We start from the raw sequence: 26,043 nt of genomic DNA on the forward strand, positions 1-26,043 counted from the left end.
AAAGATATCAAGACACCTGCCCTAAAAAGATTAGCTGCTGGAGGCCTGTTGAGAGACTAATACATGCAAGTGATAGCAAATATTTGTAAAAATAAGCTGTGACAGTTCTTTTGAAGCAGGAAAAAAACTTAACTGGTTTAAAAAGCTAGAAGTACTGCCAACTGAACAATGTGTGAACATCTCACCATATTTAAGTTTTTTTACTTCTTTCAAGTATTACAGGTACTATTATTACTATTTTAATATTGTCACTTAAGATATAATTTTTTCTTAAGAAAAATAAGTTTGCTGAATACTTTAGTGTGATTTTAAAAATTACAACTAATATCAATTTTTCACAACTAATTTTATGATGAAAGTAATGAAAAAATATAGTTCATTTAAGAGAAATATATTTTATTGCACTTTTTGCTTTAACACATGATTTAGTTTTTGGAAAATAAATATTTTTAATTAAAAATACTAAGCTATATGTGGTATTTTATAAAATTCATTTTGTCCTTCCTGAATAAAGGTAAATTTTAGATTTAATATAGAAAATTCTTAATAAATAAGAATTAACAACCAGCTGTGAAATATTCTGACTTAAAAAAATTAGAAGTATTTCTTCATTTTTAATCCTAAATAATAGTGTGAAAATCAAAATAGAATTTTAACAAATGAGTTAGATTTATTAATTTGTATTTTTGTGTTATTATCTACAGTAATTTAAATCAGTACATTCTTGTTCTTAATGAATTAAAAGCAATCTTGCACAAATACTGTGATTCAGATAATATTACCTTGTTTTACCAATGAAAAAACAAGTTTTGCAAAACTAAATAAATTGCCCATGATAGTATAATAGGTAAGTGGAGGCAGCAATAGGATTTGAACTTGGATCAGTCTAATCCAAAGCTTGCACTCTAATAGGTGGCAACCCATGCAAACCACTCTGGGCTAATGAATGAGAGAAAGGCATGTAAATAGACGTAGCCTACTTGGCCCAGGCAATGAGAAAGCCAACAGGAGCCAGTACTGGGGAATCTATGTATAGTGGTCAAGTATCCGGTAAGCGGTCCGCTTTCATTCTCCCACTCATTAGAGTGAGGTATTCTATAGTGTGCCTCACTACTTTCTATGCCTCAGTTTTCTACTCTCTTAAAAGAGTATAATGAGCCCTGGCCAATGTGGCTTAGAGGTTAGAGCGTTGCCCCACACACCAAAGGGTCACGGATTCAACTTCTGGTCAAGGGCATGTTCCTGGGTTGTAGGTTCAATCCCCGGCCCGGTTGGGGTATGTGCAGGAGACAACTGATCAATATGTCTCTCTTTCACATTGATGTTTCTCCCTCTCTTGCTCTCGCTCACACTCTCTCTCCCTCTCCTCCTTCTCTCCCCCTCCCTCCCTTCTACTCTTTCTAAAAATCAATGGAGCCCTGGCCAGTTTGGCTCAGCGGTTAGAGCGTCGGCCTGCGGTCCGGAGAGACCCTGGTTCGGTTCCCGCTAAGGGCACGTACCTCGGTTGCAGTTTGTCCCCGGCCCTGGTTGGTCGTGCGGGTGGCAGCCACTCGATGTGTTCCTTCACATTGATGTTTCTCTCTCTCTCTCCCTTCCTCTCTCTCCCTTCCACTCTATCTGTACAAAAAATGGAAAAATATCCTCGGGTGAGGATAAAAAAAATAAAAAATAAAAAATAAATAAAAATCAATGGAAAACATATCCTCGGATAAGGATTAAAAACAAAGTGAGAGTATGAAATGGTGGATGTACAGCACTTAGAATAGCACCTAGCCCACAGTATAGTCTAAATATATATTAGCAGGTCCATAACTATTTATTAAGGGTCTGGTATGTCTGAAGCACCAGAGTCACAATAATGAGTCATGTTAGCAATACTAACAATGAACGTGGTTTGCTTCTTTATGGCCCAAGAGGGTGATAGGTATTATACACATGAGTTCATGTACAGTTTATCCTATGTGCTATGGGAAAAGAAAATGATCCAGGAGGACCTGTCCCTGGCAGGGCTCCAGCCCCTTGGATGGAGTTTTCAAAAACTCTACTATTTGGGGGTAATATTGACTGGGAGAAATGCACATAAACAAGGAGAGTTGGTCTTAGTATTTCAGGCACAGAAGACAAAACAATGATAGAGAGCCTTTGGAGAGATGAGAACCTGAGAATTAGGTAGAATCCTGGTGATCAGAACCAGATCAATGTCAGGATCATCACAACAGGGTGCTGGGATGGGGTAGAGCAGCAAAGGAAAAGGGCTGCAGCACCTGAGAACCCAGCAGGACATGAGACTTTCCCTTGTGGCAGATCCTGCAGTCTTCTGAAACTCAGACCCCATGGGTTAACTCAATTAATCTCCTAAACTGGGTCATTACCCTTGGTTGCACAGCAAGCAGACAACTGGCAGAGAAGGTCCCTTGAATACTAGTATCGAGAAAAAAAATATTGGAAAGAATCTGCTTTTTTTCCAAATCAGGAGAACAATCAGATTCCTCTCTGGGCATTGCTTTAAAATCTATTATCATTATCAGGTAACTTTACAAAGCAGGGCATTAACCAGTTAGAAGTGCCTCAGGCATTTCCCAGGCAGCCAGAGAAATGAAGACAAGGAAGAACACTGCCTTACAGTCATCAGAAGGGCCACCATGATTGCCCATGCTGCTTGGTCATTGGTTTGTGTGGTCAGTGAATCCTGGAAGGCCATGACTGTTAAGGAATGCATGTTTCATAGGAGTTTCAGGAACTTCCCCTGGTTTTGTTTGTGGCCAGGAAGGAGAGCGAGACCCCCATGACATCACCCACACCCACACCCATCTGCCTCTAGAGGGATATAATTAAAGCTACCCTTGGGCTTTGGGTAGCTGTGAGAAATCATGCAACCTCCTCCCAGCGACTAAAAGAAGGAAGCTCTTCAGTCCTAGCACCTGTGTGCGCATTAACAAAGGTAACGGACCACTCCAGAGTTATTTCCCGTCAGGACCCTGAATATGAAGTGATAGCACTTGCTAGCTAACAGTTTGTTTTGCCAGGAAGTTGAAAACATTTTAGAAACCTCTGATCTTTCATTTAAAAATCATTATTAACTCTTTCAGGTCGTGAAAATGTCACTTTAAAAAGCAGGTAATGCAGGAAATGGAAGCTAGCAATTTGAAAGCATTTAACCTTTGCCAAAACACAGACAAAACAGGAACGGACCAGTTGGATCTGACTCAAAGGTCATTAATCCTCACATTTGCTTTCTGATATGACTTTGTGGCATATATTAGCAACCCATGTTACTTACAAAGAAATGAAGCATGAAGAGATTAAGCAGCATGATCAATATCACTTGATATTTAGGTGAACAGAGTAACCGGGAAAGAGCTCACAATACTCTTAGTTTAGTATCTAATACCCTCTTGCAAGCTTCAGGTTCACTCTATCTTCCTCATCTGCAGTCCATTGTCTTGACTCTCCCAACTGGTCTTTTCCCTTTTCATGGCCCAGAGCCAACTGCCCATTCTTTGTGCACAGTAGGCTGCTCCAGAAAATGGGTTCGTTTGTCTGTAATTGGTTCATCCTTTCCTATCTCAACCTGCCCTTCTTTGTGCCAGAGGATTTTTTAGTTACGAGTGAAGAACATGAATTTTTACATCCAGAAATTTTCTCCAGAAATTACTTTGTCTTTTAACATAAGAAGTGTAGGTACAGTTGAGGCTTGACCAAGTCCTTAGGAATGCTGATGCCCCACCCATTTGAAAATCTGCGTGTAATAAGTCTGCCCTGAGCATAAGTGGATTTCCAAAGGAAGATGTAAAATACTATAATAAAAATTGACAGGAGTGAAATCAAACAAGTTTTGGACAGTGAAAGAAAGAGGAAAATGGGCAAAGTCGCATGTCCTCAGTCTTCCTCAAAAGTAAGTGGTGAGAACAAGTTCAGCCTGGTGCTAAGTGGCCTCTAAGCCCAAGGAAGACAGTGCCAGAAGCAGTATGCAAAAGGCTGTTTTTATATTTGGAGTGTTCATATGGGGGCAGTACTTTCTTATTAAGAAATATTTCAAGCATAGAAAACAGTTTAGAGAATAATTTAGGGAACAGACCATTCCAGTAGTTCTCCCCCACCCCATCCATCTGCAATTTTGCTTTCTGTGGTTTCAGTTACCCGCTGTCAACCGTGGTCTGAAAATATTAGATGGAAAATTCTAGAAATAAACAATTCATAAGTTTTAAATTGCCTGCCATTCCGAGTAAGCATGACGAAATCTCATGCCCTCTCGCCAGGGATGTGAATCATGCTGTTGTCCTACATGTCCATGCGTTACACGCTCCCTGCCAGTTAGGCGTTCAGTAGCCATCTTGATGATCAGATGCCCTCGCAGTGTCTCCGTGCTTGTGTTCCAGTCACCCTTATTTTACTTCATAATGGCCCAAATAGCAAGAACAATGATGCTAGCAATTCGAATATGCCAAAGAGAAGCTGTAAAACACTTGCTTTAAGTAAAAAGGTGAAAATTTTCTACTTAAGGAAACAAAAAATATTGCATGCTGAGGTTGTTCAGATGTACTATAGGAATGAATCTTCTATCTGTGGAACTGTGAAGCAGGAAACAGAAATCCATGTTAGTTTGCTGAGATGGAGAAAGAGAGACCATATTCACATAATTTTTATTACAGTATATTGTTATCATCGTTCTATTTTTCATTATTGTTAATCTATTACTGTGCCTAATTTATAAATTAAATTATATTAGAAGTAGTGTAGAAAACACATAGCATGTAGTATATATGGGGTTCGGTACTATCTATGGTTTCAGGTGTCCAATGGGGTTCTTAAAATGCATTCCCATGGATAAGGGGAGACTACTCCATAGAAAAAATTGATAACCCTGAACGTCCATCAGCATTCATTGCTCTGTATATCTTCCCTCTCCCTGAATTTGAAGTTCATTATTTATTGCTGGTTTTTATGTTTTCTCTGTAAATTAATGTATCCATAAACAATGTGTACTATTTTTAGATATTTTCAATCAGATAAAAAATAAAGATAGCTTTTTGCTTAATAGTTTATTTTTATATGATTTAAACATTAGATATGTATTATGATTTGAAAATTATATATATTTTATTATTTTAACATATATTTTTATAAGATCTGAACATTATACAATTTGAATGTTTATATATACCATTTATATATATGTTTTTTACTGTATATGTAGTCCTAATTCACTCATTTTAACCACCATGTAGTATTACAAGGTATGAATAACATATTATTTATCTACTTTGTAGATGGACATTAAAGTTACATGTGAACATTTCTCTGGTTATCAGTTTAGAAGATTACTTGCTATGTTATAGGGTATGCACATTTCAACTTAGGTTGAAATCTAGTAATTAATAAGTAGAATCTAATAAAATTTTGCCAATTTTTCTCCAAAATGGTTTTATCATTTTATATTCTAATCCACAATATGTGAAAGTATTCACTTATGTACATTTTTATAACACTTCTTATTGCCAAATTTCTACGTTTTGCCATACCAATGAGTTCAAAATAGGCCTCATTTTATTGTTAATTTGCTAGTTCCTAATTATTACTATAATTGATGGAATATATTCTGTTTATTGACCATTCAAATTTCCTCTTCCATGAATTGCTTGTTCATGTCCTTTATCCATTTTTCTGTTTGTTATTTTCTTATTTATTTGGAAGATTTTTTATGTATATTCAGGTACTATCTGTCATTCAGAAACATAAATGTGGTCTAGTCTTAAATAACTGATGTATCTCTAGAGTTTGCCTTATATAAAACTTTTAACTAGAAAGTTAAAATTATGACATAGAGAAGAAAGTTGATATTTTCATAAATTTCTGGGTCCAGGAGTGCCACTTTTTAAAATTGTTTTCCCCTACAAGTTCAGAGAGTTAAGTATAGGCTACTGATTTTGTGCTTGATAATATTTGTGCTTGATTGCAAAGTAGGTAGTTTAGAATAACTTTGGTGCTGTATAAGGACCTATTTTGAGAAGGATTAACCTCATATTATTCGGTCTAATAGAGTGCATATCTTCCACTGTGGTCATCACTCCTCACAGGAGCACATAGAATTACTTCTAGGTAGGGGCAAGGGGCATGCAGGAAAAATCAATCCTAACTTACCTCTCAAATACTTTACTACCAGGTAAGTCTCTGCTCATAACATAAATTCCTAGGCCCCAGTAACCCAGGAGAACACGAGGAGTAGAATAACGTCATGGTAATGTCAGATTGCATGGACATGTTGCCTTGAAAATCCTGGTGTGAAATCTTAACATAATGATGGCTTTTTTTTTTTTTTTCTTTCAGAGGTGTGGTGAACTCTCGTTTGAAAACCCTGATCAGAATGCCAAATGTGTTCGCATGATAGGTAAGAAGACTTTTCATTTTCAATATATTAAGCATGTTGATGTCATGTGACTTATTGTTGTTCTGTTGCCTATTGACTGTCTCTTGTTCCAAATTGCAGAGGCTTATAGGCTTTAAATGGGTTTAAAGACAACTTTAACATTTATATGTGGAACACTTAATGAAAAAAAGTTTGATGTGAATAACTGTCAGTAAGTCTGAGTCTTTCAAAATTTTTCTTGCATCATCAGCATAACATAAAATTGGGTACTTTATTCAGGAGACTGTGATGAAAAAGCAAGAAGAATCATTGTAATTCTTAAACTAGAGATGATAAGGTAGGTAAGTAAACTATTAAGAAGTTACATCACAGCACAAAGCTCTTACTCACAATGCCTGGGGGAAAATACATGAAATTGTAATAAATAATAATTAGTTGTACAGTGGGACGATATATCACCAGTGCCTTTCACAAACTCTTTAAGTTATAATATTCTCTTAAGAAATGAAGTTTATATTAATTTCCTTATTATATAGGTTACAAAACTATACAGAGAATATAAGTGTTGCACTTTACCTCAAAGGGAGAAGCGATGCAGATCAAGATATGAAAGCTTCTAAACTGTAAAATTTTAGGTCTAGTGTTTAGAACTTTTTTAAGCCACTAAACTATGTCCAATGAACTTTCAATTAATTGTAGTAATAGAACAAAATAGTAGCATGGGTAAATAGAAATAATGTTTACATTTAGCTTCCACCAAAATTTTATCTTCATTCATTTCAACCTTGAACCATGAGCAAAGAACAAAATGATTTATTTCAGCTTCTTCCATTTGCTCTGGCTACCTCATCTGTTAGCAGCCATATGTTGAGTAATATCTGTAAAATAACTCAAAAGCAGACAGCAAGACAAATAGAGGCAGGAGAAGGTCTTGGTAATTTATATTTTAAAATAATCAGGTAATACTAAGCAAAACACTAAGTACCATATTTTCCTAGCCTTCTGATCTTTCTCATTTTCTTGTACTGGTATTTTAGACCTCTCTGTTGCAGTTCTTATATGTTTAAGTAATATAGTGGCTATATGGTCACATTTATTGGAAAATGAACATTTTACTGGAAGAGCATGAACAATGAGCATAGCATCCACACACCCATTTCAAATATCCAGTATTCTTTTCCCTTAACCATGAAGATTCCACAGAGTGCTTATAGTTCAGGGTACAAACTGAGATAGATGATAGATAGATAGATAGATAGATAGATAGATAGATAGATAGATGATAGAGCAGAAAAAACTTTCTTTATCCAGCCACATGTTTCAACCTTGGATCTGGGAGACTATCTCACAACTACATCAGATCTAGCCATCAGTGAACTCATTTAATTTTCACAATAAGAAGATAAGATTGCTGCTATTATTATTTTCATTTACAGATAACAAAATTGAAGCAAATAATTGGATATATGGGTACCTTAATATCACTAAAATATTATTTGATTATAGCTTCTACCTGATCTAATAACTTGAATTAATTTTTTTTCTTTATTGATTAGAGAGAAAGAGGAAGGGAGAAGGAGAGAGAGACGGAAACATCAATGAGAAAGAACATCGATTGGCTGCCTCCTGCATGCCCCCCATTGGGGATTTGGCCCACAACCTGGGCATGTGCCCTGACCGGGATTTGAACCGGTGACCTCTTGGTGTATGGGTCAATGCTCAACCACTGAGCCACACCAGATGGACATAACTTGAATTAATTTTTAACGCATGATGATTTTTTTTTTTTTTTTATCCTCACCGGAGGACATTTTTCCATTTTTTGTTCAGGTAGAGTGGGGGGGGGAGAGAGAGGAACAGAGAGAGAGAGAGAGAAACATCGATGTGAAAGGGACACATCGAGTGGCTGCCACCCGCACAACCGACCAGGGCCGGGGACAAACTGCAACCGAGGTACATGCCCTTAGCGGGAACCGAACCGCAGGACCGCAGGCCGACGCTCTAACCGCTGAGCCAAACCGGCCAGGGCAACGCATGATGATTTTAAGCACATGAGCACATCACTCATTTTGACTAAATTTTACCTTGTTCTGGTTCTAACGTGAGTTGACTGATTTGTTTATAGCTAGGTAACAGCAATAAACTATTTACTACTACCTATAGTCTTGACTTCACTCAAAGTAAGATCAATCATTTTTTTTTATCTCTTCTAAAGTATATGGTATGGTTTATATAGATGCCAGAAGACATTCCTGGCCAACAAATGCATCATCAGTGAATCTGAGATTGCACAAAATTCCAAAATTAGAAATATATTTATATAAATCAGGTTTATATTACTATTACTGTCATATTGACTGTAATTAATCAAGCACTTAAATATATGACAGATGAAATTCATTCTAAGCACCTTACATAATTAGATAATTTATTCTATGTAAACTAAGACATGGCCTCTCTTTTAAAATATAAATAGAGCCCGGCTGGTGTGGCTCAGTGGATTGAGTGTTGTCTCATGGACTGTGAGAGGTCCTGGTTCAATTCTGTCAGGGCACATGCCTGGGTTGTGGGTAAAATCCCCAGCAGGGGGCGTGCAGGAGGCAGCTGATCAATATTCTATCTCTCCTTTTCTCTTCCTCTAAAAAATTAAAAAATAAAAATAAAATATAGATAGAGATCCTTGGCAATGAGAGTATATTATTAAGGCAGTAAATTTCATTAGTTTATTGAATTTCTATTTTTTTAGTGATATATAACTAAATGACTTAAGAGAACCATGAGTATAGAATTTTTTAATTAGTTTGAGGACATGGGAAAAAATAAAGATGAAATAGAAGAATAATTGTACACCTCTAAAAATCAATAAGTAAATATTTATTGGGTGTCAAAGGTAATACTATGTCTAGTGAGCTTAAGTTACTTGTATCTTATCTTTTTTTAGAAGCTTGCCACAACTTTTAATTGAATCATTTACAAATTCCTTTGAAATCTTAAATTAAAGAGACTACAAAAATAAAGTCATTATGGATATCAATCTTACTCATGGATCAACCCGCCATTATTAGCATGTGTCCACCTAAAGCCCAAGGGCTGCCATTTCACAGCGATACGTACTGTGTAAGCTAATATGAATAGGTGGGATGTTGAATGGTTTATTTCCTTAAAAGAAAAAAGAAAGAAAGAAAATTTCAAGTTATGAACATGTAACCCATTAAAACTGAGACCACATTTTGTATTTCATCATGAAAGAGCATCTATATCAATACAACAAAACTCCACTCACCATTGTCTGGGGTATTAATTTGTTGCTACCTTTGAGAGGAACCTATGATCATGTCCTTATGACTCCTGAAGCATTTCTTGAGAAAAACCTTGTATCTCCAACATTGAAAGATGAGGATTCTCTGGTATTTTAAGTGATATTAACTTCTCTAAGTATTGCCAATCATAAATGTAGTTTGCATTTTTGCAGGTAATGTTATATTGATGAATAAATCAAAATTTCCAAGCAAGAAAACCTCTGATTTTATGCCACCCTGGTAGTCAGATTCCTGTGGAGGCCAAACTGAGACATCCACAGTTTTAAATTGTCAAGCTTTTGGGTCAACCCACCAAGATCCCACCTCTGCCACTCACACTCCAGGTCTGGGTGTCTGCCTGGATCCCAGCTGTGCATGGTTGAGATGGAAGAGGACAGAGGGTTACTACCAGGGACAGCATTTGCAGGTTTCTTCCCTCCTGCTGCTGTCTCCAGATCTTTCTGAAAAATACAATTTTTATGCTTTGAGTTGTCTACCTCACAACTTCCGTGAATAAGCCATCCTTACCAAAGTCATGCTTAGTTCATAGGCTAAAGGAGACAGGAGTGTAAATTTGCCTTGAGTTACTCTAAAGCGTGGAATTCAGTGTAGTTTTAAGTGGGTCAAAATTACTGTCACATGAGTCTTATGGGGAATCATTTCTGGGTTCAGGGAAATAGTTTGTGTTGGAGGTGAAGATAAATAAAGATGTACTCCAGAGCTGGCTGCACTGAGTAGTAACTGTCTATTCCTGAAAATTCCTTCAGATAGGACAAATGTGGACAATCAAGTTTAGCCCCAAATTATAGTAAATGTTGCTTTCTTCTTTCCATCACCAATAGGGCATATGCTCAAAACTTCCTCCCCTGCTCCTTCCACTTTTCAGACTTAGCGATAAGATTTCTCTCAAGCTCAACTTGACCTCAGAAGTTTGTATAACTATATCAAAGGGTACTCAAGTGAATAGCAAGACTTGTATCTTAATTAGGTGTAATGAACTAATACCATCGGAAAAAGGAAGTGGAAAAGCAATTATCTCTCATTGCACAATTAATGTATGAAGTATGGCGAGTTGCTAAAATGATTTTACTTTTCACGTATAATTAAACTGTTGGGTACAAATAGCCAAGAGTATAAAGGAATTACATAAAATGAGCAATGTTGATTCCCTTCTTAGTTCATTTGCTAACCTCCTTCTAAGAAATGATAAATCCTGGAAAAAGAAACAAACAAAAATTTCCAGACTTGTTGCCTCTTACCAGCTCCCTTTTCTCCTTTTTCTCAGAGTGAAGTTCTTTTAAACAGTAAGACTTAATTTGCCTAATTTATAATACTTGTTAGCTCAATTTCTTCATATTCTTTATTAAGATTCATTTTTTTCCCATTTGAAATTTTCCGTGGCCCTCCTTTTGCTCCTGTGGGATTTCTTTCATGGTGATTGGTATCAGGTCATTTGAATGTAAAGTAGACTTTCTTACCTGCTGTGACTCAGAAGCAGGTATTCTGGATGCAGTTTATATAAATCATTTAAAAGGATTGCCAGTTTTCAAAGCAATAGAATAACATAAAATTAATATATTATTGACATCCAACATGAGCACAGAGAGACTTGCTTTCTACCTCTGAAAAATTAACTGTGTACTCATAGAAATTGCTTTGTCTTTTAGAGTCCAATGTATAGTTTTTCTGCAAAATGGGAATAAAAACATCTATCCTTCCTAACCCAGGGATTGTTATTGTGATAGAATGTGATGTTGCCTGTTATAACTGTAAATGTGGCTTATACATCAATAAATTGATAAATAAATAATTGAAATAAACAAAATGATAATAATAATGAACAATAGATAATGTTTTAAAAAGCAACAGGAAAGCCAGAGCATTATATAAATGGGAAGGTGATTTTTGTATAGTATTACATGCATTCTTTAGAACTTTGCGGTGCCTCAAAAGCATTCATCCAGTATGCATTCAACAGATCTACATGGAACACCTACTGTAAGGAAGTTGCTGTGCTAGGCACTGGGCATGCAAAGGCCAATGGGAATATATCCTGCCCTCAGAGGGTTTATAGTCCAAGAAGAGATTCAAGCCTTGAACCCCCAAATCTGCAACACCAGCTAGAGAGTGGCACATAATAAAAGAGAAATAAAGCATGTTGAGACTTCAAAAGAGGAAGAGCGTGCATACAGTGGTCTGTGAAGACATGTGGATTTGGACATGCAAAAACTGAGGAAACATTCTAGGTGGACACATGACCAAGTAACAACTCAGATACAGAAAAGATGGGAGTAGGAGGTGGCCGTATGTTTTTCAGGCCACAGTGATGATGAAAGGATAAATTGGAAAATAACTTGAAGCCTTAATTGTAGACAGTTTATCTATTAATCACTGGCTCTAAAAAGAACAGAAGTATCAGACAAAGTAAAGTTCTGGTCTCTGATTGAGTTACAGAGCTTTTTTTCGTTATAGAGTATTGTAAAATACTCTATGAAATAGTTTCCATTGGGCAGTATTATATATAGCTAGTGACCAGATACTTGTGAAAGTAAATAATTTTAACTCAATATATATTTGAACCTGATGACCTAAATTCTAGGTTTGATGTTTTTGAAAAAACACATGTTAAATTTATATTTTCCCCTTCCTATCAAATATTATAGTATTTCATTTAAGGAGTAAACAGTATTGTCATTTTTTATACTAGAGAAAAATTGATATTTTTTGGAACTTTGTCATCTAATAAAATTGGGAGCTTTTATGTTAATACCTTGCTCTTATCACTGGCATTGGCTTGTGACTTTTATACGTGGATAATTTGGAGGTCTATAAATTTATTCTTAAAAATTAATACATAATATGTTGTAAGACAAATTAATATCTGCTATCAAAGTAGACCACTGTGGTGTAATAAAAAGAACAGGGCATTTAAAGACCTGGCACCAGCTAAACTATGTGGCCATAGGCAAATCACTTCCGGGTTGTGGGCTTTGTTTACTCTTCCCTCACACAGAATAATAAGCAACAATAACAATATTATTATCTACCTTACTAGGTTTGTTGAGGATCAAATAACACAATAAATATTAAAGCATTCTGCAGACTTTTAAAATTACTAGAAAATATAAGTATTATTTTTATTAATGCTAATAACACATTTGTTTTATGTTCTTGCATTTCATTTTATATTAGTAATATTCTTATATGCAAACTGACAACTTTGGTATGTTTTAAATATTAAACTGTCTCAATTTGGTTCAAGTGGATAGATATTTTCAAATGTATGTTTACAATCTAGAAGTAAGCATATTATCTTCATAGGTTATTAAAGAAAGATTATTGTAAGGACTATTTTATGTGTACTAGACTTCAAAAGTTAAGAGCTATGTTTAAAGAAGAAAGTTGTCAAGTTTTTTAACTTCAATTTATCAAGAATAAAATGCCACAGGAATTTGAATTAATTTTTTTAAATTTTTTATTTATTAATTTGTTTTTGTTACAGATGTTTCTCATTTTTCCCTGATTAACACCCTCCTCCCCTTCCCCTCTACCCCATCCCCAGCTTTGTTGTCTATGTTCATTGGTCATGCATACATGCATGTAAGTTCTGTGGTTTTATCTCTTTCCCCACAAACCGCCCCCTCTTCTGAGGCTTTTCTTACAGTTGCATAGTATTCCATTGTGTACATGTACCACAGCTTTTTAATCCACTCATCTACTGATGGACACTTGGGTTGTTTCCAGATCTTAGCTATTGTAAATAGTGCTGCTATGAACATAGGGGTACATATATTCTTTCTGATTGGTGTTTCAGGTTTCTTAGGGTATATTCCTAGAAGTGGGATCACTGGGTCAAATGGAAGTTTAATTTTTAACTTTTTGAGGTAACACCATAGTGTTTTCCACAGTGGCTGCACCAGTCTGCATTCCCACCAGCAGTGTACTAGAGTCCCCTTTTCTCCACACCCTCGCCAGCACTTGTTGTTTGATGATTTGTTGATGGCAGCCATTCTGACAGGTGTGAGGTGATACCACATTGTTGTTTTAATTTGCATCTCTCTGATGATGAGTGATGTTGAACATTTCTTCATATGTCTCTTAGTCTCTTAGCCATTTGTGTGTCCTGTTTGGAGAGGTGTCTATTCAGATCCTCTGCCCATTTTTTAATTGGGTTGTCTTCCTTTTGTTGAGTTGTATGAACACTCTATATATTTTGGAAATTAACCCCTTATCTGATGTATCATTGGCAATGATTCTCTCCCATAGAGTGGGTTGCCTATCCATTTTGGTGGTTGTTTCTTTTGCTGTGCAGAAGCTTTTGAGTTTGATGTAGTCCCATGTGTTCATTTTTTCCTTTGTTTCTGTTGCCTTAGGTGTTGTATCAGTGAAAATTCTGCTGTGTACGATGTCTGAGATTTTGTTGCCTAATTTGAATTAATTTTAACTTATGCTTTCAAAGCACTTTATTCATGTCATATGGCTACAGAATTTACTCTCCCTTAATGCATGTTTATGGATAATATTTTCTACCTCTTAAAAGAGAGCAAATTAAAACCTGGATATTCCCAAGGGAGGGCAGTGGGAGTATTATCTCCATCATTCCCCAGGGCCTCACCTTGTTTTACTTTTCACTGTACTTATCACAAAATGACATATTTTATATTTGTGTGTTGATTAATCACCGTGTCCCAGCCTCACCCCACCACATATCTATATAGACAGAATGTAAATATCACAAAAGCAAGGACTTAGTTTTATTCATTACTGAGTGTCTAGCATCTGGAAGTGTCTAGCCCCAGGCCGTAACAAGAACTTAATATTTGTTGAATGGGTACATGCCGATGCATTCTTGAGAACAGCATAATCATTGTAGGGCATAGCCCAGATGTATCAAAGACTGGTTGGTATAGCATTTAAAACAAACTGCTAACTCAGCCAAGGTCCACTCCTACATAAACTAACAGTTTCCCAAGTATATCACTCTAAGTTACAGGGTGAGAAATATGTATTTCTCTACAAATAGGCCATTATAATCTATCCTTAGAATTGGGTGATTAACAAGTATTTTTTATTGCTACTGTATGTCCAGCCCTCTGAAAATTGATGTAATAATGAGCAAGGCAGAATCTTGATTGCCACAGAGTTTATTCTCCTGCAGATAGAACATGGTGTTGAGAAAACAAAAGGAGGCCCATTGTTTTGTCTTCTCTGTGTTTATAGAAATACACAGAAAATTGTTTTGCCCTGAGGTTTATGATTCAAACCTTTCTACATTCTCTTACTGCCTTTAAGGTTTTTGGGGGGGTGTTTGGAAGTAATTATTGCCTTGCATAAGGAATGTAAGTTTCTTGGTTTTATGTTTGCTTCCATAGAATGTTGCAGCATTTCCACAGCAACAAAACACCACACTTTTAAATGCATCTGGGACCCAGAGCTCAGACAAGAACGAGGTGCAAAATAATACAAGCAAAAACCAACTATCAGAACTAAAGTTGTCAAGCCCAAAAGTAATAGAACCCAAAAGTCTTGTATTAGCTTCATTTTCTGTCTGAAGGCAGAGGAAATGAGACACTGCTACACTTCAGAAAATGTGCTCAATCAGCAAACAATCATAGGTGCATACTGAGCTCCAGGATAGGGATGCAGACATCAAAGTTCTGGTTCCTGCCTGCAAGAATTCCCCAATCTTGTAGGGGATGGACAACTATAAGCAATGACAATGCAGCATGATAAACCATAATGAGAGGCCAGGGTCTTATGAGAAGGGGGAGAGTGGGGTGGGGTCAGAAAAGTTCTGTGCAAGTGGTGATAAGGAGCTGAGTGTCAAAGAAAAGGAGAAGACAGCCCTGTGAGCCTGGGAAGGGGCAGCCCACTGGGAAAGGCATTGGCATTTTTAGGCGGGAAGAGCAGCAGGTGCAGGAAGCTTTTGTGACCAATCAGAGAAACTAAATCATTTTGCCTGGAAACTAGAATAAGAGGAAGGAAATGATAAGATCATTGGTGTGGAGAGGAAGGTGAGGCAGATTATAAAGGGCCTTATAACAGAACAAAGTACTATTTAAGGACGTTTAAGCAGAGGAGCTACAATGTGAGATACACATTCTAGACTGATCACCTGATCAAAGTAGAGAATGCCCAAGAAGAGGACAAGAATGGAGAAAGAGAGACCAATTTAGGACACTACAGCAATTATCAGGTAAGAAATGATGAGTCCTGCCCAAATTGGAACAATGTCGGGGGAAAACAGAAGGCATGAAATTCAGGAGATTTTGAGAGATGGTGACAGAACTTTACAATGGATTGAGTGTAGGAAATGTAGTTAAATAGAGAACAGAGATGCTGTTTCTCCTCATGCACTTGCCTCAAAGAAGAGAATCAGATTTGCAGCTGGTGTAAATGATAAGTTAAATTTTAGACACAGGGAATTTGAAATGCCCCAGGAACTCTCAGATATAGTAGGGAGTCTAAAGCTTAGAAGGGTGACCTGCAAGTAGGTAAGGGGGACAGCCTATTGGTGATGATGTCACCCAGGGGAAGGTAAGGAGTGAGACTGGGTGGCCCTTAGAATGCTTGGATGTGTCACACTGAAGGCTTGGGCAAGTTAAAGAAGAGTCTAAAGATGCTGAAATAGGTAGGAGATTAAGAATGAATGGACAGAGAAACAGAAGGAAAACAAGAGAGAATGGTTTCATTCTAGCCAACAGGAGTCTCAAAAGGAAGATCATGATGAAGGTGTGAAATACCCAAAAGGCCAAATGTTATTAAGTCTAAAAGGCATCCTTTGGGCTTAGAAGCCTGAAGGTGATATCAGCAGGAGCATAACTCGTGGAAGGGGGAAGTGGGTAGGGCAGTGTGGAGCCAAATAGCAGAGAACCAAGGAAGTGAACTTACTCTATCAAGAAACGTGTCTGAGAAAGGAAGACAGGTGATAAGACAGTGCCTGGAGATGGGAAGAAACTGAGAGAATATCCATCTAATTGCTTCCCTTGTTTTTAAGAAGGGACTAGTGGAGGCAAGCACAAGGAAGGAGGTAAAGGTTTGAAATTAACTAGGAAATAAGAAAGAACCAACTAGAGAGAGGTAAAGGGGTATTATTGTGAAGCAGTTCTGTGTTTAGAACCTATAAACTAAAATATCAATGCCCGTTTGTTAAAAATAAAAAATAAATAAAACACAAACTATCTTCCACATGCACATTTCAGAGAAGTGACTGCTCCCTGCTCATGAACACCCTTCCCTTCCGCTTTTCTCCTCATTTGCTTCTCCTCCAATGACCAGCCAAGATACCTGGCACGTGGCTGTCTTCCTTGACCCTAATTCACATCTCCTGTCTCTCATACTATGAATATTGAAGTATTTCTCCATTTTCCATCTAGTCTGCATATTCTAACAGAGTAGGTCTCCATTCATGTATCTTTGTATCCCTAGCACAAAGTATTGGCCTAAAACTCCAAGGAGCACAAAAAAAGAATTCCTTATGAAGGTCTAAGAAAAGCATAATGTTTTGTGTTTTGCCCCTAACCTTCTCCTTTGACTTCCTAGTGTCTCATGGAGGCTTTTTTCTGACCAGTCTTGACCTAAAAAAGAATGTCTCCATATCCACCCTCTAATTGTCCAGGAGACCAAAGCTAAGCCATTTCACCTCTGAGAGTACCTTTGTCTTCTGAGCTGGGCCCACCCCTGGCCAATCACTTCAAAACCTCCTCTTTCCTCAGCTGCTCCCCTGGTTCATCCTCCCTCTTACAGATTTAATTCAAAGGCTTTTTGCTCTCAGGATGAGTCCACCTAGAAATTCTTGTACATATATCAAACTGTATTTTTTACGACATTGCAGAGACTATGTCATTTCTGTTTTGACACAAAAACAATTTGGGGCTTTTCTTGGAAGGAATGCAGATTTTAATTATATTTCATTATAAATTTACATCTTTTAACAGACAAAATTATCATGTAAGCTAGCTATTCAGGGTGATTTAAGAGATCTCAACTTGTCAATCTCAAGCTACTTGTATATAATGTTTTCTAATATGTATGGATTATAAAGATTCACAAGATATAGAAACTTTCAAAGGATGAGACAAAGTTATGTATATTATAAAAAGATACACAAAAAGAATCATAAAGTATTTAAAAATAAATATTTGTTCTCATGATATCAATTGCTTCCTTTGAACTGTAATATTTTTGTCATATCTAAATGTAAAACCGTATTTGTGGAGGTTTAATTTTAAAGCGGCCCTCTTTTCCTAAATGTAAAAGAATACTGTCAGAAATATTAATAAAATACAGAATTTTATAAACTGGGTGAACATCAGTATCTTCATCATTCAGTGATCATCATATACTACAAATCTGAGAAATTTGTAATATATGTGTAAAGTAGATATGAAAAGAGCTGCTTTTGAAATTTTATATTGCAATGTCAAGAAAATGAATTTCAATATTTTATTTTACTTCAGAAAATCAAATATTTGCAGAAAGTAATTAGGCATTTTGGAAGTACATATTGAATTTAAAAATATATTTTTCACATTTCTCATGAAAAGTTTAACATTCTATTCCTAAATTACTACATTCTTTACAGAATGGATTTGTTAGTAACTAGTTCCACTTAGTAATCTGTGTGAACGGTTTCTTCTTCTGAATGTACTTTTTGTGAAAGGGAAAGTCTTCTTTCATGGATTATGTTTACAAGATGGTTGACTAGTGAAATACCAAGATGACTCTGGGTAACTGTATATGAATGATCATGATCATGCTTGGGATAAGTTAGCAGATATTTGGAACTTGGCATCACAGAGTCTTACGCGAATCTCTCAGTATTTGAAGGGGCTTAGTTCTTTCAGATGTTGCTTTCATAGGATTTCAAGGTTGAAAGAAACTTTGAGAGTCAAGAAAGAGAAGACAGTAACTTCTCCCAGCCTAGTCTACCTGCCTGAACTCTAGAAATTCAGGATCAGGTCACAGACATGTGACCACACAAAATTGTATAAATTTTTAGGTCATTACAAAAAATAAAGGACTTTTCTCCTGTAGTAGTTGTACTGTTGAAAATAGAGAAGTATTCAATTAGAAAAACAACAGTATGACTGTGCATGTCTATTTTCTGTAGGAAAAGCTTCTTGGAAGGTCAGTTTTAAATGTGAGAATATTAAAAGAGCATATTTTCAACTGGTGTATTTAACATTAATAAATATAAACTAATATGCAAATGTGTCAAGCTTATATTTGTCAATAGCTTGATGTCCCACAACACTTGAAATTGCATCTTGCATGTTGATGGACAGATCTGATTCTCCTGCTATTAATTTATTTAGACAGCATTTTTCTTACCTTTTTATTTAAATGTAACTTAAATTCTGATAAATGTCCAATTTATATATATATAGCTCAATGAATTCTTACAAAGTTAACATATCCATGTAAAACCACAGAGATCAATATAGTTTCCATCAAACATCCTCTCAGACATTACCTCCCAAAGATTCTTTGCTGACTGACTTCTATCATGACATCCTCTAATTTTGAAATTTATATAAATGCAATCAAAGAGTATATTCTTTTTTTCTGTCTTTCTTCTTCAACTGTCTATGAGATTTGAGATTTATCCATGCTATTTCACTTAACTATAATTCATTCCCCTCCCCCCCTTTTTTCCTTTTGCTATAGAACAGAAGTTAGCAAATTACAGCCTATATATCTGGCCTATCACAAATAAAAGTGTATTAGAACATAGCTAGGCCAATTCATAGATAGATAGATAGATAGATAGATAGATAGATAGATAGATAGATAGATAGATAGATTTATAGTAATACTACATTGGCAGAGTTAAGTAGCTGTGATAGAGACCATATGATTTCCTAAACCTAACATATTACAGAAAGAGATTTCCAACCATTCTATAGATTATTCCTGTGGAGTAGGGGATGGGTGATTTCTTTATGAATTCTAGTAGTAATCAACATTTGGCTATCTAGTTTTGGACTACTAAAAATAATACTGCTGTGAACATTCTTTTACTTGTCTTTTTGTGCACAGAATTATACATTTTCTCTCAAGTATTTACCTAGAATTGCAACTGATGGGTCATAGGGTATGTATATATCCACCTTCAGCTGATTCAGTCAAATCGTCTTCCAAAGTGGCTACACCAATCTATCCTCTCACCAGCTGTGCATGAAAGTCCCATAAATTATTTAACATGATGATTATTTTTGAGTAAAAGTTAGAATGTGTAATTCATCATTTAACTTAATACAAACATTTTGTGTAATAGCCTCTAGTGAAGATTATGATGATTATTTATGTAAACAAATCATTAGGTTGATAGTGATGGTAATAAAATAGGTATAATTTATTTGTTGATTATCAATGAACATTAATGAGTTGATGGAATTTGTCTCATAAGCCAAATTAATTATTCTTTGTTGAACACTTGAAAATAAATGTCCTACAAATGATCCGATATATGCTTCCCTACCCTCAGTGGAACTATAAACAAAATATTGGTTCATAAATAAAAGCTCTTTACTGTTGAGATGATACATTTCCATTTTTCTTTTATTACAAAATATACAATTTAGTAGTTGTTATAGAGCTGAAGTTATATGCATGAATTTATAATATGAAATATATAGTAAGACATCTAATTCTGAAAAGTCAACAGTGTAGTCCCTTACTATGAAATCACATGGCATAAGGATCCTAACTGTAAACCTGATTTTGTGAATTTTATTCACACTTTCTCTAGAAATGAAGCAGCAGAGTATTTTAATTTTGCCTATTCATCAGTCTCTTCAGTATTGGGTATGCCCCAAATGGAGATAGGAAGGTTGCCATAAGCCAATATCAGAACTGAATCTAGTGAGAAGATTGTAATTTCCCAACACTCAAGAAGTGTTTTTGGCTCTTTGGATTGTAGGATTATGCATGATTTTTATTTCCTCCTGTTTGTCTCTCTCTATGTTCCAAGTGTTCAACAAAGAGTAATTATTGGTTTCATAACAAGAAAGATTTTAGGTTGTTTTCTGATTTCTGAGGATACAAAGATATTTTTGTTTGTTTGTTTGTTTGTTTGTTTGTTTGTTTGCATGACTAAAACCTACACCAGACACATGCCAAAACTTGAATAACTTGTTCCAGTAGTGAACTAGACATAATTGGAGAAATGTTTAGAGTATGAACTGCACTTTGGGGTAATAACTACTCTGGCTGCTATGTGTTGGAAATGAGCTGGGGCTGTTATTGCATTTTTTGTCACAAAGTTACCTTCCCCTAAACAAATAGATTTTCTGAGACTGGACATTCCCTTTGCAGAGTGCACATATTCCCAGCAATCCTGTGCCTCGTGTCACAGATGAAAGTGCCACCCATTGATAAACAGCTCATGAAAAAGCACAGAAGTTGCCAAATAATATGAAAGTCAACTAACTGAGGTTTGTGGTTCCATGGCAAATGGAAGCCTTCCAGAACAAACATGCTAAGAGTCTATTGCATCAGGGATGGCCAAAGGCTCATTGCACAAATGCTATGAAACAATATAAAAACACTATGGAACTTTCTTTGGTTCTCAAAATTGTAGCAAGTAACAAACACATATGCACCCACAGACACATATGTACACCCACACAGGCATACACGCATATGCACACACCCAGCAATTGCCCGTTTTCAAGGCCAAGACCTCTATTTTGTTCCTTTTTTCTTAGCTAGAACCTAAAAAGCATGGACTTTTGTCAAGGGAACGAGGCAAGTATGCTGTTATTTGCACAACCAGTTAGTTTACTTGCCGTATTCAGAAAACAAACAAGGAGACACGTTTAATGATTTAGCTCTGTATTTTCTAAAGTCTGTCTCAGACATAAGGAGATACTGATATAAAACTATATAAGAACTACATGTATACTGTGTTTTTGTAAATATGTCAGTTTGTGTGTGTGTGTGTGTGTGTGTGTGTGTGTGTGTAATTTTTAGTGATAGGAAAAAACCTTATTTGATTCATCATATTTTTCTATATTTTCTAGTTTTCCTGCCATTAGCATTTATTACCTTTGTAGTAGAAAAATAAACATAAAAAAGAAAGGAGCTTGGGACAGTGAACTAATTTGTATGATACTGTAATGGTAGGTACATGTCATTATAAATTTGTCCATACTCGTAGAATGTGCAGCACCGTAAGTGAATCCCAATATTAATTCAAATTTGAGTGATAATGATGTGTTAATGGAGGCTTATTGATTGTAACAAATGTACCACTCTGGTGGTGGGTGCTGATAATGGGGGAAGCTGTACATTATGTCTGGGCAGGGGGTATATGGGAAATCTCTATACCTTCTGCTCAATTTTGCTGTGAACTTAACACTGCTCTAAAAAAAAATAAAGTCAACTTGTTTAAAAATAAAAAAGGACCTGCTGGCAACAAGAAATAAAAGGAGATAAAAAAAAATTGAGGGAAAATCTGAAAGCAGTGTGCAGTTGTGGTCCTGTCAGTTCCGGAGAAGTTCTGAGAGGTTGTTCAGGGACAGGACCCTGTAGTAGAACTTTTCTGAGAACTAAGAGACAGGCGAGCCTTTGTTCAACCTCTATCATCTAGTTTATTGTTTTCTCACAGGAAAATTAAAATGTGTTGTGACCCTTTTAGCAATCCATCTGTTTTTCAAATAAAAATGTTTTTTCTGGGTCCATTTTTAAAGTAAACCATCCACTGGAAGGAAATTCAGTGGCTTCCCTAAAATATCCAGCATTTAAATTACAACCATTACCATTGTCATTGCAAAGAGCAGTGCTGAATAGTAGTACTCTACTAAGATGTCCAATCTACAATGATAAATTAATAGTAATAGAGAAATATTCCTTTATATGACATTGTGCTCATAGTCTGAGCCTGGTTAATCCAGAGCTCATATCACATAATCTTCTCTAGCTACATGATTTAGTATTTGCTGATTTGTCCAACAAAAATAGGTACTGAGTAGTCACCAACTATATACACTGTTCTAGGCACCAGAAAAACAGAGGTGACTAAAACAGACAAAATTGCCCTGGCTGCGTGGCTCAGTAGTAGGAGCATTGGCCCATGGACCAAAGAATTGCGGGTTTGATTGTGGTCAAGGGCACGTGCCTCAGTTGCGGTTCCTCCCTGGCCCTGGCCGGGGTCTTGTGGGAGGCATCCAGTCAATGTGGCTCTCACATCAATGTTTCCTTCTCTCTCTCTCTCTCTCTCTCTCTCTCTCTCTCTCTCTCTCTCTCTCTCTCTCCCTCTCCCTCCCTCCCTCCCTCCCTCCCCCTTCCTCCCACTGTATCTGAAGATAAATGGAAAAATGTCCTCGGGTGAGGATTAAAAAAATGATAATAATGAAACAGACAGAATTCCTGCCATCATGGAGCTTAGGTTCTAGTCGTTCATGAGGACAGGGGAATGGGCAGTAAACAATATAAATTATATACTACATTATTTTAGAGGTGAGAATAAAAGAAATTCTCCTGTGGAAGAAATAAGGCAGGGTGCTGATGAGAGGTAATGATGGCAGGTTGCAGGTGGTGATGCAGATCTTAACTAGAGCAGCCAAAGCTGTCCCTGAGAAGGTGAGCACAGGGTGTCCTAGGGAGAAAGATCAGCACTGACCAAAGACCTGAAGCAGAGGGAGCTTGGAGGACACCAGGAGCAGAAGGGCACATGTGACCAAAGTCTAAGAATGAGGACCAGCAACTGAGAGGTCCTGGGAGCCAGGTCACATACATCATTGTGGGGACTCTGGTTTTATACAGCTGATGATGAGGAGCCATCGGAAGTGTTTTAGTACTGGTGTCACATGATCTAATTTTCATTTAAAAATAATGGCTATATTATGTGTATATTAAAAATTAACAAAATAAGGAAAAAGTGCTTGCCGTATGGCATTGGAGAAGTATATGCCATTATTCTGAAATGAGTACTGAAGGGGTGGATTTAGGAAAATAACAAGAAACAGACTTAGTGCCATGTGTTATACATGAAGGATATGGTTAATGTTCATCTAACTTAAAAAGCTCAACTAGAGGAGGTACAATTTAAAATGCTTGGGATTTAGAAAAGGAAAGGTGATTGGCAAATTTATCTCTAGAAAACTATCCCTCCTTAAGGAGTTCTTTCTTTACCTGATTTGCCTTTGAAGTGGCTTATTTTATTTTAATGGAGGGGCCTGTCTCTATTTCTGTATTTCCCTCTTAGACTCCTTCCTTTCCCAAATAGTAGCTTAGAATCATAGTAAATGACCTACTAGTTTCACTAAAAACCAAAGGAAGGGAAACCTCTCCTTTTTCTATTATCTTTAAAAGTTAAGTGTTTGCAAATGTTAGCCGAATGAGGGGGATCAGAGAGTCTTATTCTGGCAAAGAGCAGAGACACTGGGTTCATGGAAGGCTATGCACCCACAACCTGCACCGTGCCATTGACCTAGACTAGAATAGCTCCCCCTGGAGTTGCAACTTGGGGGCCCTGAGGACCAGGGGTGCTGTAGTTCTGAGACTTGAGGTTTGGCCTCTCTGAAGCTCATTTTGTCTGAGAGTCATGGACTAATCCAAATGCCCTTTCTTTGACTTACCTCAGTTAGAAAATAAGAGACGTGTTTCTTCTCCCATTCTCCTTCATTTTACTTCAAAAGGAAAAAAAAATGTGTGAGAATTTCTTAAGAAAGAAATTTTTCTATATAGAAAAATGTCCCAAGACACAATATAGAATTGTCTATTCAGTTTAGCCAACAATTTTGAGCATCTACTGTAACCCTAGAACTAGTGCTTGATAATATAGAAAAAAATTAATGATAACCCATCCCTCAATGTTCTTGTTTCTAGCATTATACAGTCAGCCCCTTTAGCTCTGTAAGTCAAAGGCTGTGGTAGCAGAGAATTGGTCATGACCAGTCCCTTCCCGACAGTAGTAAAAGTTTATGGATATTCACAGACACACACCAACCTGGGAACTGGTCATCGCCTCTGAGTTGTTTCATGCTAATCCTGGTGAAAACATTGATAGAACCAGAACACTCTGTAATGGATAGATTCCACTGAGAGTCAACAGGCCTCTTCCCCATGTCACAATCTCTCTCTATCTCAAATACTTCTGTCCCCAATACCCACTAAAGAACTCCTACTTTAACTGTGATGCTGGAAGTTTGAAGACAAAATAGGCAGCCTACGTAAAGAACACAGGGATACAAACAATGTCCTAGGCCAACGGAAGGTGAATGAAGAGTTTGGTCACTTTTTATCTAGAAACCCTGGTAGTTGAATGAACTCACTTTTGTTTTAATTTGCCTTTAGTAAAAGATAACTAATTGAACAAAATTGCCATCACCAAAATGTCAACATTCAAAGAGCTAAAATAATGCTCTGAAGGAGTCTTGAAACCTGTGACATAAGACCAGATGTAGCAACCTGCCTCTTATCGAGGGCCAATAGAAGTCTCGCACAGAAAGTGTCCCTGAACTACTTTTTAGGGTCTATGTCCATATTTTTTCTTTAAAAGAAAAATCAATGATGCTTAATTTTATATTAGACTGAATGGTTTGGTTTATCTGCATTCCCTAAATCACATCCTGACACTGTGGGAAAGCGGTGGCAATATGAAGACTAAGATAATAAGAAGGCAACAAGAGGTCATGGGAGAAAGGACAAGACTGACAACTGACAGGAAGCCAATGCCACTTGGCCACAGAGATGGCCAATCCCCAAACCAAGGTAGCTGATAAAGGAAAGCCGCTGGCTCCTAAGGAGGCGTTCTGTCCTGAAGACTCGGCAGCAGTGCCGTGGCTTTGAAGAAAGGCCTGCTTCTTGACCCCACTAAAACAGATTGAAATTCATATTGAAGCAGATGAGTCATTATCTCAATTTAACGTAGCTTCTTAATATACATTATACATGTATGTATGCATTTTTCTAGGAATACTTTGAATAGAAACTTCTCTTTAATGAAGAACTAATCAAAGCTCATTGGCACTTAATCATATCTGAGAATCTTCTCTGGTTCATTAGAGAGCAAAAGGGTCTCAGATGAAGAGATATGTGTCCTAGTTACAAGTAAAGTTGAAATGTTGCTGCCATCTGTGCTGAGCTTACTGCCAAGAATTTAGAGTAAGGTTGGACAGCTGGGTCAGAATTCAAAAGACATAGGTGTGAGTCTTAACTCTGCCACTTATTAGTTGCATGATGCAGAGCAAGGCCCTTCAACTCTCTGAGCCTTCATTTCCTCAGCGTAAATGGAAATAAGTCTGTTTCTGAATGGGGCCAGGTAGATACTGGAAACAGGGGAGCACTGTAAAGTATATGATTGTTTGACTGCTGTGCTGTACACCTGAAACTCATATGAAATAATATTGAATGTAAACTGTAATCAAA

The 26,043-nt window shown here is 36.7% G+C and overlaps 1 protein-coding gene across 1 annotated transcript in view; it reads left to right on the plus strand.

The window, feature by feature from the left end:
• The window catches only part of PDE7B (phosphodiesterase 7B), a 465,832-nt gene that overhangs the window by 248,817 nt on the left and 190,972 nt on the right, over positions 1–26,043 (plus strand). The window contains exon 3 of the mRNA XM_036247767.1: positions 6,328–6,388. Coding sequence (XP_036103660.1) covers positions 6,328–6,388 — 61 coding nt within the window. The remainder of the gene's footprint in view (positions 1–6,327; positions 6,389–26,043) is intronic.

The sequence above is a fragment of the Molossus molossus genome, unplaced genomic scaffold (assembly GCF_014108415.1).
Source record: "Molossus molossus isolate mMolMol1 unplaced genomic scaffold, mMolMol1.p scaffold_m16_p_8, whole genome shotgun sequence".
Lineage (NCBI taxonomy): Eukaryota > Metazoa > Chordata > Mammalia > Chiroptera > Molossidae > Molossus > Molossus molossus.